Below are 12,212 nucleotides of genomic sequence, written 5' to 3'. Positions count from 1 at the left end.
TAAGGGCCGCCGTTTGTTCTCACAAGATTATTGTCGAACACCCCAACCCCATTCTCTTTATCAAAGCTCGATTTCCTCGGACTCACATTGTAACGCCTTGGATCTCGAGTTAATAGTTTGGGCTAACCCGAGACCTATAAAAAGAGTTCATTAGACCTATAATAATAGCTTGAACCAAGTTGAACTGGATTGGGCTTGAGTTAGGCCCAAGTGTTAAAGTGTTGGGGATCCTTTTAATGTTATGGAGTTTCTAGGATGACCAAAAGAGCAATTTACCCTTTTAGAATTTGAAAACTGAAAACCCTTTTTATTTTATGATTTCACGTACCCATTCCCCCTTAAACTCACCAAACACTCTTCATTTTCAACTCATTTCTTCTCTTCTTCTTTCTCTCTCAAGCGAAGCAAAGATCAAAACTTCGATTTAAACCCCATATTTCAAGTTTTGGTCATAGTCTTCAAAATGGGTTTTAGGGAGGTTTAAGTACACCAAGTGATTCTACCTACTTCTTAGTGGATTCAAGTTATAGGAAGTATTATTACTTTAATCCAAGCTTCTAAATGAGTTAGTAACTCATTTACTTTGTCTTTGATCAGTGAAAGAAGTGAGAGAAAACTCAAAGACAAAAGGAAAAAAGAAGTTGACACTTGATTGATCTTAGAGAGTTTTCATAAGCTAGATCACCAAGGTACACATTTCTAACATTTTTATACCATTTGTAGGCCTTTTAATGCATCGGTTTAGTTTGCATTAGTTTTGGAAAATATATGAGCATATTCATGAAAAATCTTAGGCTTATGTGTTTTTAAGTTGTATGTTGACTCCTTATCACCTTAACAAACTCAAATAAGATGTTAATAACATTTGGGGATCTCTTTAAGGCTCTTAGGGTGTTTTAGAAGGGTTTTAATATACTCAAACATGGTATTTTCGAGTACCAGTATTGGTACTGGAGGAACAATATTGATACTATTCTTATGCAAGACAATAATCTAAGAGGTTTTGGGTAGTAGTAATGATATTCAGGGCTCGGTTTCGATACCTGAAGGAGTGGTTGAAACTAATTTTTCATAATGCAATTTTGGTACCGATACTTATGGGAGTATCGATACCAAGGGTAGAGTATTGATACTCCCCATATGGGTATCGATACTACCCCTTCTCCCGTAGTTGATTTAAGTTGTCAAGTATCGATACTCAAAGGGAAATATCGATACTACTGAGTCAATATCGATACCATTGCACTTTTCTAAATAAGAAATTATGGGAATCTAGAGATATTGTTGACAGACCCAAAACATCCTTAAATTCTCTAATAAAGTATCATGTGAGAACAATATAATCAATGTGAAATTTCACCTAGAAACCCTATAACTTAGGGAATCATAAGACTTGTCTTGTGTGACGTTTGAGAAATGAATTGGATACCCGAGCTGCTCTAGTAATAGAAGGAACGATTTTATGTCAGGTTATATGGTCAAACCCAAGATAGTGCACTAGGCATTTCTTTGCTAATTGGGCATAGATGTCCCGAGGCTTGACGGAGCAAGTTAGTAGGGTGTGCAGTTTCCAATGTAGAATTTCATACTCCACCTTAGGTAGGATAAAGGAGTGTGTGAGCTTCGAGATGTAACCCCTTAGTCACACCATGATGCCTACCTCTATATGTATGATTTAGTCTAGCATACTCGTATGCTAAAGTCATGTTGGTAGCATGTGCATTACAAAATGCATGTTTTATAATTTGGTTTTTAGTGTGGCACTGAGCTTGTGAGCTCAGCGTTCGAAATTTATTTCCGTGCGCAGGTTAGCAGAGGGAGCTTTTGGAGGAGCCATTGCCTAGAACACCCAGCAGTCAACCGCCAACTTTTGAGTACGTCTCGGATTTATTTTAGTGGGCATGAATTGTTTATGGACCCTTGTATGTTCGAGTCGAAACGATATGTTTTGGATATTTGTAAGTTTTAACTTAAATCATTTGGGGGCTCCCGTATTTGTAAACAAAATTATGTATTTTATTTTGCAATTACTACGATAGACATATTTAAAGTAAATAAATATGTGGTTTAAAAAAATTAGATTAGCCACTCTAGTGCTTCGTGTGACGCCTTAATCCATCAATCTTCGCGCCGTAGGACGTTTTTCCATAAAAATCAATGTGGTTGACACTAGAGCCTCTCGGCATTAGATTTCTCGATGACCGAAGTGAGCAAATCACAAAATTAGTCAACTTTAACGACCTCGAAGTTAACCCAATATATATTATAACGGTTAACAACGAAATCCGTTGATTAAAGAATATACTGAGTTTTTAAAGAAAAATATGAGAACACATTGAATATAAAAAAATTTAAGAACTATATTAATATTTTTAAAAAGTTTGAGTACTTCAAATACTTTTTTTTTAAAAAGAAAAATTTGAAGGATCGGTCAACCATATAATACTAGAAATTTGTTGTCTAGTGTTTAGAAAGAACACAATTTTCCACATATTCAACCAACTTCCTCAAAGCAGCCTTTTTCTTCTTCAATCCATCGAAGGATTCAAGAAATGCTGAGCCTTCACCTTCTTGCCATCTTTCTCATCGTTTCCACCACTGTTTCACAGTCCAAAGCTCTTCGATTCCCTCAAGAACTCTACAATCTTTCCTCAAATCAAATCTTCATTTTCGATAGCCCTTCAACGCCACCTTCTTCTTCAGCTTCTTCTCCATCCCCATTGTTATCCCCGGAGAGCCCACTAGCTTCTTCTTCCCCTCTTGTCCCTGCACTCTTCATCATCGGCGACTCAACCGTCGACTGTGGCAACAACAACTACCTTGGCACCTTTGCCCGGGCCGACCGCCCTCCTTATGGCCGTGATTTCGATACCCATCTCCCCACTGGACGCTTCAGCAATGGAAGAATCCCCGTTGATTACCTCGGTAAAAAAAACTGTGATCTTTCTTCATTTTCTTGTTTTAGGTGTTGAGAATTACATTTGATTGGTTATCAATTATGGGTTTTCTTCATTTTGGTTACTTTTTTTTTTCTTTAAAATCAGCATTGTATCTGGGGCTTCCTTTCGTGCCAAGTTATCTTGGACAAACTGGAGAAATGGAGGATATGGTTCATGGAGTCAATTATGCATCTGCTGCTGCTGGCATTATTTTCTCAAGCGGATCAGAGTTGGTATCATTTCAATTTTCTCTATCGAAATTATTAAACATATTCGTATTTGACATTCACACCCGAATTCCAAGTAACATAATTTTTTAGGTATATATGAGTTATTCCATTTAAGGATTTAAATTGCGGTTGCGTTCATCGTCATTACAGATATGACGAGTGTTGTTATGGCAATTGCGGGTATACAATAACGGTTTTACATGATACTAAAACTATTATATAATGGTCACCGATAACGGACTGCTATTTAAATCTCTGATTCCATGATTCCATTGACTTGTGTTATTCATACTTAACCCGGATGCATTTCATGTGTTATTGGGGCATATTCATAGGATATGTTTTTTTCAAACAGGGCCAGCACATCTCATTCACCCACCAAATCCAGCAGTTTGGTGATACTTATCAGCAGTTCGTTTTAGGCCTGGGTGAGGATTTCGCCGTCGATCTAATCTCGAGTTCAGTTCTTTACATTTCGATCGGGATAAAACGACTATATACATTACTATTTGCGTAATGTATCGAACGTGCGAAATTTATACCTTCCTTGGGGCTTCAACCAGTTCTTAGCGTCCACGATGAGGCAGGAAATAAAGGTGACGATCGGGGTCTTCTTTAGTTTCATGCTTAATCCGTGCTTGTCGACCGTGATTGCTGAAAAAAGTTATTTTGTTACTATTGATTTCGGACTTACCGGAAAGTCTTGACATTTTATGTGTTGGTAAATCAGAACTTGTACAACGTTAATGTCCGGAGATTCGTTGTAATGGGGCTTCCGCCGATCGGCTGTGCTCCGTACTACTTGCAGCGGTACGAGAGCAACAATGGGGAGTGTGTTGAAGTGATAAATGATATGATCATGGAGTTCAACTTTCTCATGAGATTCATGACTGATGAGCTTCTTCATGAGCTTCCTGATGCTGGCATAATTTTCTGTGATGTGTTTCAAGGTTCCATGGATATAATTCAGAACCATAAGAGTTATGGTACGATCGATCATCCGAATCTCGAACCTTTTCTTTTGTTGTTGCATTTTGCTTGAGATCCTTGATTACCGCTGAATCTTTGGATGGTTTTTGTGGATTCTTATTCAGGTTTGAAGAAACTGCCAATGCTTGCTGTGGGTTAGGGAGATATAACGGATGGATCATGTGCATGTCAACGCAAATGGCGTGCCGTAACGCTTCCGATCACATCTGGTGGGATCAGTTCCATCCCACCGATGCAGTGAATGCTATCCTAGCAGACAATGTGTGGAGCAGCCGCCACACTGAAATGTGCTATCCTATGAACCTGAAAACAATGGTCTTTAGCCAAAACCCGAACAACCTCGTATAATATCTTCGATGATGCTCGGAAAACATTCAATTCCTCTGCTAGCTACCAGAATTTATTACCGACAAACAAGATCGAAACTAGGATACATTACAGTCTGAATGAGAGATTTGTTACCAGAACTGTAAAGCAATGATACTGCTTCAACGGTGGCAAAACAGTATGTAAAAAAGATTACTTCAATATGAGACAATTGTATAAATTCTTTCGATTGTCCGGATCGAGTTTCCATCGGTTTCTGTAATCTCTGCCAATGTGAATCATAGATATACAAGTTCAACATGAAAAACATTTGATCGAATCCTGCATGGAAAAGTGAGGGTATCCATAAGTTGCAGAAGAAATAATGGATTCAAGTCTGTCATCTTTATCAGTTGCTCCTAATCCGGGACTTCGGTGTTCATTACAAAGCTGGGAAATTGAACAGTTATTTCCCTGAAAAATAACATCCAGAAAGTAAATCTTCCATCGGATGAACGAAACCGGACTCGGTACCATCAAGAAAACATAAGAATCAAGTCATGGTTAAAGTGCATGCTCACTAACTTGAGTGATATATCAGTGATGAAAAAGGTAAAGATTTTGGATCATAAAACAAGAGTTGAAAATGAAAGAACTTCAGAGTTTAGAACACACCTCAAACATGAAAGTGTCATGATCTTTATGATCGACGGATTCTTTCTCACGAACTCCCTCCATTCTTCTTCATCGATCTTCCCATCTCTTTTCGTATCGGCTTCCATCATTGTCTGCAGAAACACGAGTATATGGCCAACATAAATCACCAGAAAGCATAATGATAAAAAGCAACAATTTTATCAGTTTAATAAAATGTCCAGCACCTTTCCCACAATCGATTCCGCATCATCGGAAAGTGACAGACCCTTTTCACCGAGCAGAGCTATTACCATCTCTTTCAGCTTCAAATGAATGAGCATGAATTTTTGTCATTCGAACAATGTTATTTTCCGATATTCCAAGGCAAACAATGATGAGAAGATCAAAGTTATAACATACTTACCTCTTCACGCTCGATGCAACCAGTTTGTCGCAGGTCGTATAGCCTAAATAAGACTGGAAGAAGATATATATACTGACTTCAGTATTCAGATGCAATCATAAGAGCCATGGAAGATTTACTTTTGATGTTATGATAAATGATAAAACAATTTATTTTTTATGTGCATTACATACATGCAATTTTATCGGCTTCGGGTGCATTAGGATGGAAGATACTTAAAGACCGGACAAACTCCCCGAATTCAATCACCCCATTACGTTTGTTATCGAATAAATCGAACACCTGCAATAAACAAAATACAGATTAAGAATTTGCAAGTTTAAAATGTCAAAAGAATTTGGAACGATGCGATACTCACCCTATCCGCAAAGAGACTCCGCTTACTACTGTTTTTAAAGAGTGCAAGCTGAAATTCTTCCTGTTTGTAAAACATTTCCAAACCATAAGTTTAAAATGGCGAAAGGACTTCAATTGATATTTCAAATTTCAAGAGCCTCAAACAGTCGAAGGCAACCCGAAAACGAAAATCGAATCTATAAACCAATGTGAAATGGACATACCTTGTGAATCAAGCCATCATCAATTATGGAACTGCTTAACTTCTTGAACAGATCATATAAAGCTTCTACTTCATTCACTGAAACTGTCAAATTAAAAGAATTGCTCTACACTTAGGCCATTATATGCTACAGATTGCACAAATTTATACCGAAAAATTATCATGAATACAATGTTAAGATGTTAAGGTTGATGTCGGATTGGACAGGGACGGTAAACCACCCTAGTTTTACTTATACGCAAAGGTCACAAGTCGTTTGTAATAGTATTATACTCATAGTGAAAATCTGCAGAGTCTACAATTGCAGATAGCTCTCATGTTCGGAGTAAACCACTATAAGCCTCGTGTGTTATACTATTATTTGGATTCATTTATTAGCATCGAAGCTGGAAACTTGATCGATGCATGGACGTGGCCTCAATGACATTGGCTGTGCATCCAAGGAAAGACAATGGTTGCATAGACAGGGCAAGATGCCAATGAAGTGATTTCGGGTTCGATTTTAGCACACCAAATGCAAACTTTAAACCCCTTTAAGACTTTGAATCAAACAGCAGGTATGTAAGGAAAAGATGTGGTCCATGACCAGAAAAAATGAACATCCATCTAACCTCATAAGCAGTGGCATAAGCATGATCTATATCCTTTCTTTTACGAATCTTAAAACGAAGAAAGTTTCGAAATTAGGAACACTAGAAGTACACTGCTTGTGTTTATGTTTGCTTCATAGCATTTCTTGGCTAGAATTGCAGATAATGACTCAAACAGATGTGAATTGCAAAAAGAAAAAAAATACCAAAACATGAACCCAAAAAAGCACTAACAGATTCATTCTTCACTGTTTAACTTACAAAGTGTTTCAGAGGCAAGATCGAAAGGCTTTTCGGCCCCAGATTTGCGTCGAACTTTCTTCGAGCAAAAGCAACCCATGTAAGCAAGCACAAGTAATTCAAAACAAGATTCTCAGTGATGGAATTCGTGCAAATAATCTGTCTGATGAGTCCTGCCACATCCAAATGAATTTACATCATATGTATATATATATATATATATACTTCTGCCGTAGTAAGCTGGATTGAATCTCCATTAAGCAAATGAATCATTTGATTGTGAGGGTGTTAGAATCAGATTCCTTTAATTACTTGAGCTAATTCCTTAACTGTACACAAAACGTAGGCCCAAAATTAATCAAGATCCTACGAATGCAGAAAATCATGGCAGGAGTCAACTATTTTACTGACCGAATGGTGCTGTAGGACCCAAAATAACAACAAAAAGGTGAAAATTTTCTCATAATCCCAACTGTTCCATTCAAACAAAAGTACAAAACAACCAATCATCAAGCTTTGAACTGTACTTAATAAAACATTTTAAAAAACCCATTATTTAAAAGATGGTACCAGTTCATATCTATCCAAAATGTAAATTTTCCTACCAAATTCATGAACAAGAAAACCAACACTTCATTTTTCCAGGAAAAATAAAGAGGGGGCACACATCCAAATATAAAAGCTAAAACAACAATCTGAAGTTATTATAATGAAATAACAGGATAAATTATAGATTTTGGTGTATAATGAGTTGACCTTTTTTGTTGTTGAAGATTGGTGATTTCAGAACCCCATTAATGAGTTGAGCTCAGCTCAGTTGTCCACTTCTTCATTGTTGTTCTTCCTATTACTTGTTTTGTGGTTGCATTTGCAGATTATAATGGTTGATGATGACACTTGCTTTTCTTGTTTTTCTGACTCACATAAGCATCACATCTATTGATTATGCGAAAGTCTTCGCTTTCTTTTTTTCTTTTAATTAAATTCAGGCTTGTTGAGGTGAATACTGTAAACAAAAAGAGTAAACTACGAGTTTAGTACCTATACTATCCATTTTGATCCGTTTTAATATTTAAACTTTCATAACTATACCTACGTTTAGTTTTATTTCATTTTAATACTCATCGTTAAAAACTTAATAGACAGTTGACATGACAATTTTTAATTTAAAATTGTTATTTATATTATAATTAATTAATCAACAAAACCCTAAAACCCAACACCGACAAGCATAATAGAGAAGATGGAAAGTCGGCAACCAAACATTGGTATTTCGCATCTGTAACGACTGGAAATAGCTCAAGAATGAAGACAATGATAGCTCCGGTAGATTGACAATCAAAAGGAAACAAAATTCAGCAAAACAAAGGAAAAGAAAAAAAAAGTGAACTTTTGGGTTCCCGAAGGTGATAGCTCTTATAGAAGGACGACCAATACGAACGGTAGACTACGAGAGAATGACGAGTCGATCAACATAGGTTAGTTTTAGTCCCATCAGACGATGGACCATAGAGATTGAAGGATGAAAAAAATCAAAAATCTATCGTCGATTTGGGAAGATTAAAGCCTCCTGATGAAACAGAGGTTAAAATCATGTTGGGGTCGAAAAGGTACGAATTGAAAATTTGAGCTTCATCCGGATGCAAGAACGATGATGTAGACGCGTCGGCTAACAGAGGCACAGAGCTTTTCAACAATTTCTAGTTAAGATTAAATAATAATATAAATAATGATTTAAAAATTAAAATTATCACGTTAGCTCGTTCGTTAAGTTATTAATTTTACTCAAATTTTAATATTAATAGATGGTTTTCAAATTCGAGACTAGTCTCTCAACTCTATATGATATATTAATATCATATTATGAAGAAATATATATGTATATTGTATATGATTATAGAAGACACTTTAAATTAGAATCAAATGATACCATAAAGTTATAAATATTTACAATAAAATTTAAATAGAAACTCGAACAACTAGACTCAACTCGATTTTATAAACTTGATTCGACTTAAAAAGATTTAAATAAAATTTAAAAATAAGATTCATCAATTCAAAAAAATTTAACTCGATTTGATTTGATCGAATGCTTACTCACACCGGTGAATGGGTGACATATATTATGCGGATTATGTGAAGTGTGTTCATGCGTGAGCAGAATTTTTTTTATGTATGTCATTTACCTTATTTATTTTAATAGTATGAGTTAATTACAATATAATATTTGTTCAAAAAATTTATTAATCATTGACAATACATAAACGTTGTAGACGCAGTTGTTCAGACCTAAAATATATAAAATAAATAACACTTTACATCATCACTAATTCCATTTACCTTATTTTATGCATATAATTATGGAATAAGAAAATAACACTTTACATAATCACTAAGGGGTTGTTTGTTTACTTCAGAATGATTAAGCGTTGAATGATTTAAATGTTGAATGATTCAGAGGTTCTATATGAATTAGCTCTGAATGTGACATGCTGTTTGATAATGGATCTGAATCATTCAGAATGTACTTCTGTGTTGAATCATTCAACACTGTTTTGTTGAATCAGTCAACACTGAATCATTCAGAGGTACGAAACAAATGCGCTGAATGCTCGACGGTTCAACATTCAACACTGAATGGTTCTATTAAGAGACAAACAAACAGCCCCTAAGTCCATTTACCTTATTCACTGAATGATTCCATTAAGAGACAAACAAACAACCCCTAAGTCCATTTACCTTATTCACTGAATGGTTTCATTAAGAGACAAACAAACAGTCCCTAAGTCCATTTACCTTATTCATCAAGCTTCTGCTCTAAAATGCATAGTTTTGTCCTAGGGATGGGCATTGGACCCGACCCCGACGGGTTCTGACCCAATCGGATTCGATCGGGCTGGGTCATGTCGGATTCGAGTTTAGGGTGAAAAATATTTGACCCGACCTAACTCGAAAAAATATAATTTTACCTTACATATTTAGAAATAATTAAAATAATACCCCTTTATATATTATTTTTTTCAATTAAATAATTATTTTTATTGAATAGAAATAATATTTTTTATTATTTTGGTTCAGATCGGGTGGATGGTATATATTATGCGGGTCTAGTCGGATTTTGGGTGGAGGAGTCATTGTTCTCGGGTCGGGTCGAGTGGACCAAAAATCCGACCCAACCCCACCTATGCCCACCCCTAGTATATCCTTGAGGTGAATTTGGGAATTTTCATTTCAGTCATCTCAACTCTTTATTTCACTGATAGAACATTTTTTATATCTCTCTTTCGTTGTACGAAGGGCGGACATATTATTTAGGTTAGAAATGAACTTATAAATTTTGAAGGAGAAATAAACTTATAAAATTTTAAGAAAATGAAAACATATTTTTAATATATAATAGAAAGAAAATATATAAAATATATAAAATTTTAAACTTTTAGGGGACAACCACCCCGCGTAAGCCCATTCGTGACTGAATGATTGGGTCGAGTTATATGGACATACTTATTTACCTACTTTGGCATAGATAACGACACATATAACATGAATAACATCTACGAATTCCGTCACGGCCGGCGGTACCTTGTGCATCTTCACAGCTCGACGATGTTTGCCGGTGATGATGTGGAACAACATATTGTTAATGGATAAAAAAAGATGAAGAAGCAAAGCTTGCTTCAAATTTGTCAAAAAAAAATTATCAATCCAAATCTTATGTCACTTGATGGAATTAAAAAACAGTGTCAAAATTTAGAATAATACAAGTAAACGATGGGTGCATTTATTTATTTATTATGATCAATCATCTTTCACTTTAGTCTTTTGTGTTCTTTCATTGTTTCTCGTTAAAGATGACAGATGGATATAATTTCATGAATTTTGCATTTATCTATTCTAATTGGGACGATGATGGATATAAGTTTAGTGGAAACTGGATGAATGTGAAAGTAAAAAGTCATACTTGTCGTGAGTACTATTTAGGTGATGGGTTTAAGACCTTACTCGCTCTTCATCCACCCGCCCCGCATCCGTCCATCTCACATTCACTTGTCCATTAATTACTCATCATATAAATTTTGGACCATTATGAATTTAAGTATAACTCCAGGAACTATTCTATAAATCTTAAGATTTATAGGATATGACTTGTAGTTTAACCAAATGTTTATATTTCATTGTTTATGTAATTTGAAGTTGCTATAAGGTCGGTACAGGCAGGTATAATATGGGTGGTGATTATTCAATTAGATAACAAGTGTAAGGGTAGATTGGATAACGTAACCTCTTGGATAGGTGTCGATTTAAAAATTTTATCTATATATTTGATGAATAAGTAATAGATATGAAAATATTAAATAAGTATCGGAATAAGAGAAGGAGTACCACATCTACGCCATCCGTTTGTCATCCCTACTTCCAATTGTTCATTTAAATTAATGTTGAAAGCAACTTAGAAAAAGTAAAGTAGTTAATTTGAAGCTCAAGGTTCCATGGTCTATTGGCTATGAGCCTATGACATTGGACTTTGAATCCAGTAACCCAAGTTCGAATCTCGGTGGAATCACTTTTTCATAATATTTTTCTTTTTTTTAATTAATCACTGATATCTGATCTATTGATTGACTAATCCAGATCGAGTAATGCAGAGGCGATGGCAACCCTCCCAACCCAGTTTACTCCATTCGCAAACGTCAGGATTCGAACTCCTAACCTTACTTAAGGGATCTAGTGTCTCATCCCACTAGACCAACTAATTGTTGGTTTTTTTTAATTTGATGAACTATGATAGTATGATATGTTCAACTCACTAAGTTTAACTCAATAAATTATAGATAAAATTGTTTTTTTAATCTAAATATACATTTTATTTTTCTATTCATACTAAAAATCAATAAAATTATCATTTTCAATCATGAATTAATTAAATTATTGTTTAAAATTTTTAATTAATTAAAATTTTTGTTGTCTTCTCGATTCCAGAGCTTCGTCTTGACACTGTAATCTTATAATATATAATAAAAAATAAATTATAATTTTATTTTTATATTATATTATATTAGCTTAAATACTTCATGAAAAAAATAGTATTCATATATATCTTTAGTTAAATTTAGATGTTTAAAGTATTTTTCGTTCAAAATAGGTGTTTAACATTTTCAAGCTTGCATTTTCAAGTGTCTATACCATAACGAGTATTAAAAATCATTATCTAATGTGTTTCGCGTTTATAAATTTTTAAAAAATTTATTTTAAAAACTTTATATATATATAATAGACTCTAAATTTCTCTAAAATCCT

The 12,212-nt window shown here is 34.8% G+C and overlaps 1 protein-coding gene and 1 pseudogene across 1 annotated transcript; one reads left to right on the top strand and one right to left on the bottom strand.

Moving 5' to 3' along the window:
- The first annotated feature begins 2,552 nt into the window (after positions 1 to 2,552).
- Positions 2,553 to 4,664, top strand: LOC120206582 (annotated as a pseudogene).
- A 4-nt stretch (positions 4,665 to 4,668) lies between these two features.
- LOC120206686 (calcineurin B-like protein 7) lies at positions 4,669 to 7,833 on the bottom strand. Its single transcript, XM_039206262.1, has 9 exons — positions 7,671 to 7,833; positions 6,936 to 7,087; positions 6,086 to 6,168; positions 5,884 to 5,943; positions 5,699 to 5,807; positions 5,526 to 5,578; positions 5,347 to 5,424; positions 5,141 to 5,253; positions 4,669 to 4,939 (listed from the first exon to the last, which is right to left on the bottom strand). Exons 2-9 carry the CDS (start codon positions 7,012 to 7,014, stop codon positions 4,885 to 4,887), a joined length of 630 nt encoding a protein of 209 aa, XP_039062193.1. The 5' UTR covers positions 7,015 to 7,087; positions 7,671 to 7,833; the 3' UTR covers positions 4,669 to 4,884.
- Between the last annotated feature and the right edge of the window lie 4,379 nt (positions 7,834 to 12,212).

This window comes from Hibiscus syriacus, unplaced genomic scaffold (genome assembly GCF_006381635.1).
Source record: "Hibiscus syriacus cultivar Baekdansim isolate YM2019G1 unplaced genomic scaffold, ASM638163v2 tig00013960_pilon, whole genome shotgun sequence".
Taxonomy (NCBI): domain Eukaryota; kingdom Viridiplantae; phylum Streptophyta; class Magnoliopsida; order Malvales; family Malvaceae; genus Hibiscus; species Hibiscus syriacus.
This window is presented reverse-complemented; position numbering and strand designations above follow the sequence as displayed.

Excerpts from the sequence above, each read along its gene's own strand:
- LOC120206686 (XM_039206262.1), bottom strand. The coding sequence starts at position 7,014 with ATGGGTTGCTTTTGCTCGAAGAAAGTTCGACGCAAATCTGGGGCCGAA. Across the intron at positions 5,808-5,883 it reads GGAGTCTCTTTGCGGATAGG|GTGTTCGATTTATTCGATAA; the intron begins GTGAGTATCGCA and ends TGTTTATTGCAG. Across the intron at positions 4,940-5,140 it reads ATGACACTTTCATGTTTGAG|GGAAATAACTGTTCAATTTC; the intron begins GTGTGTTCTAAA and ends GTTATTTTTCAG.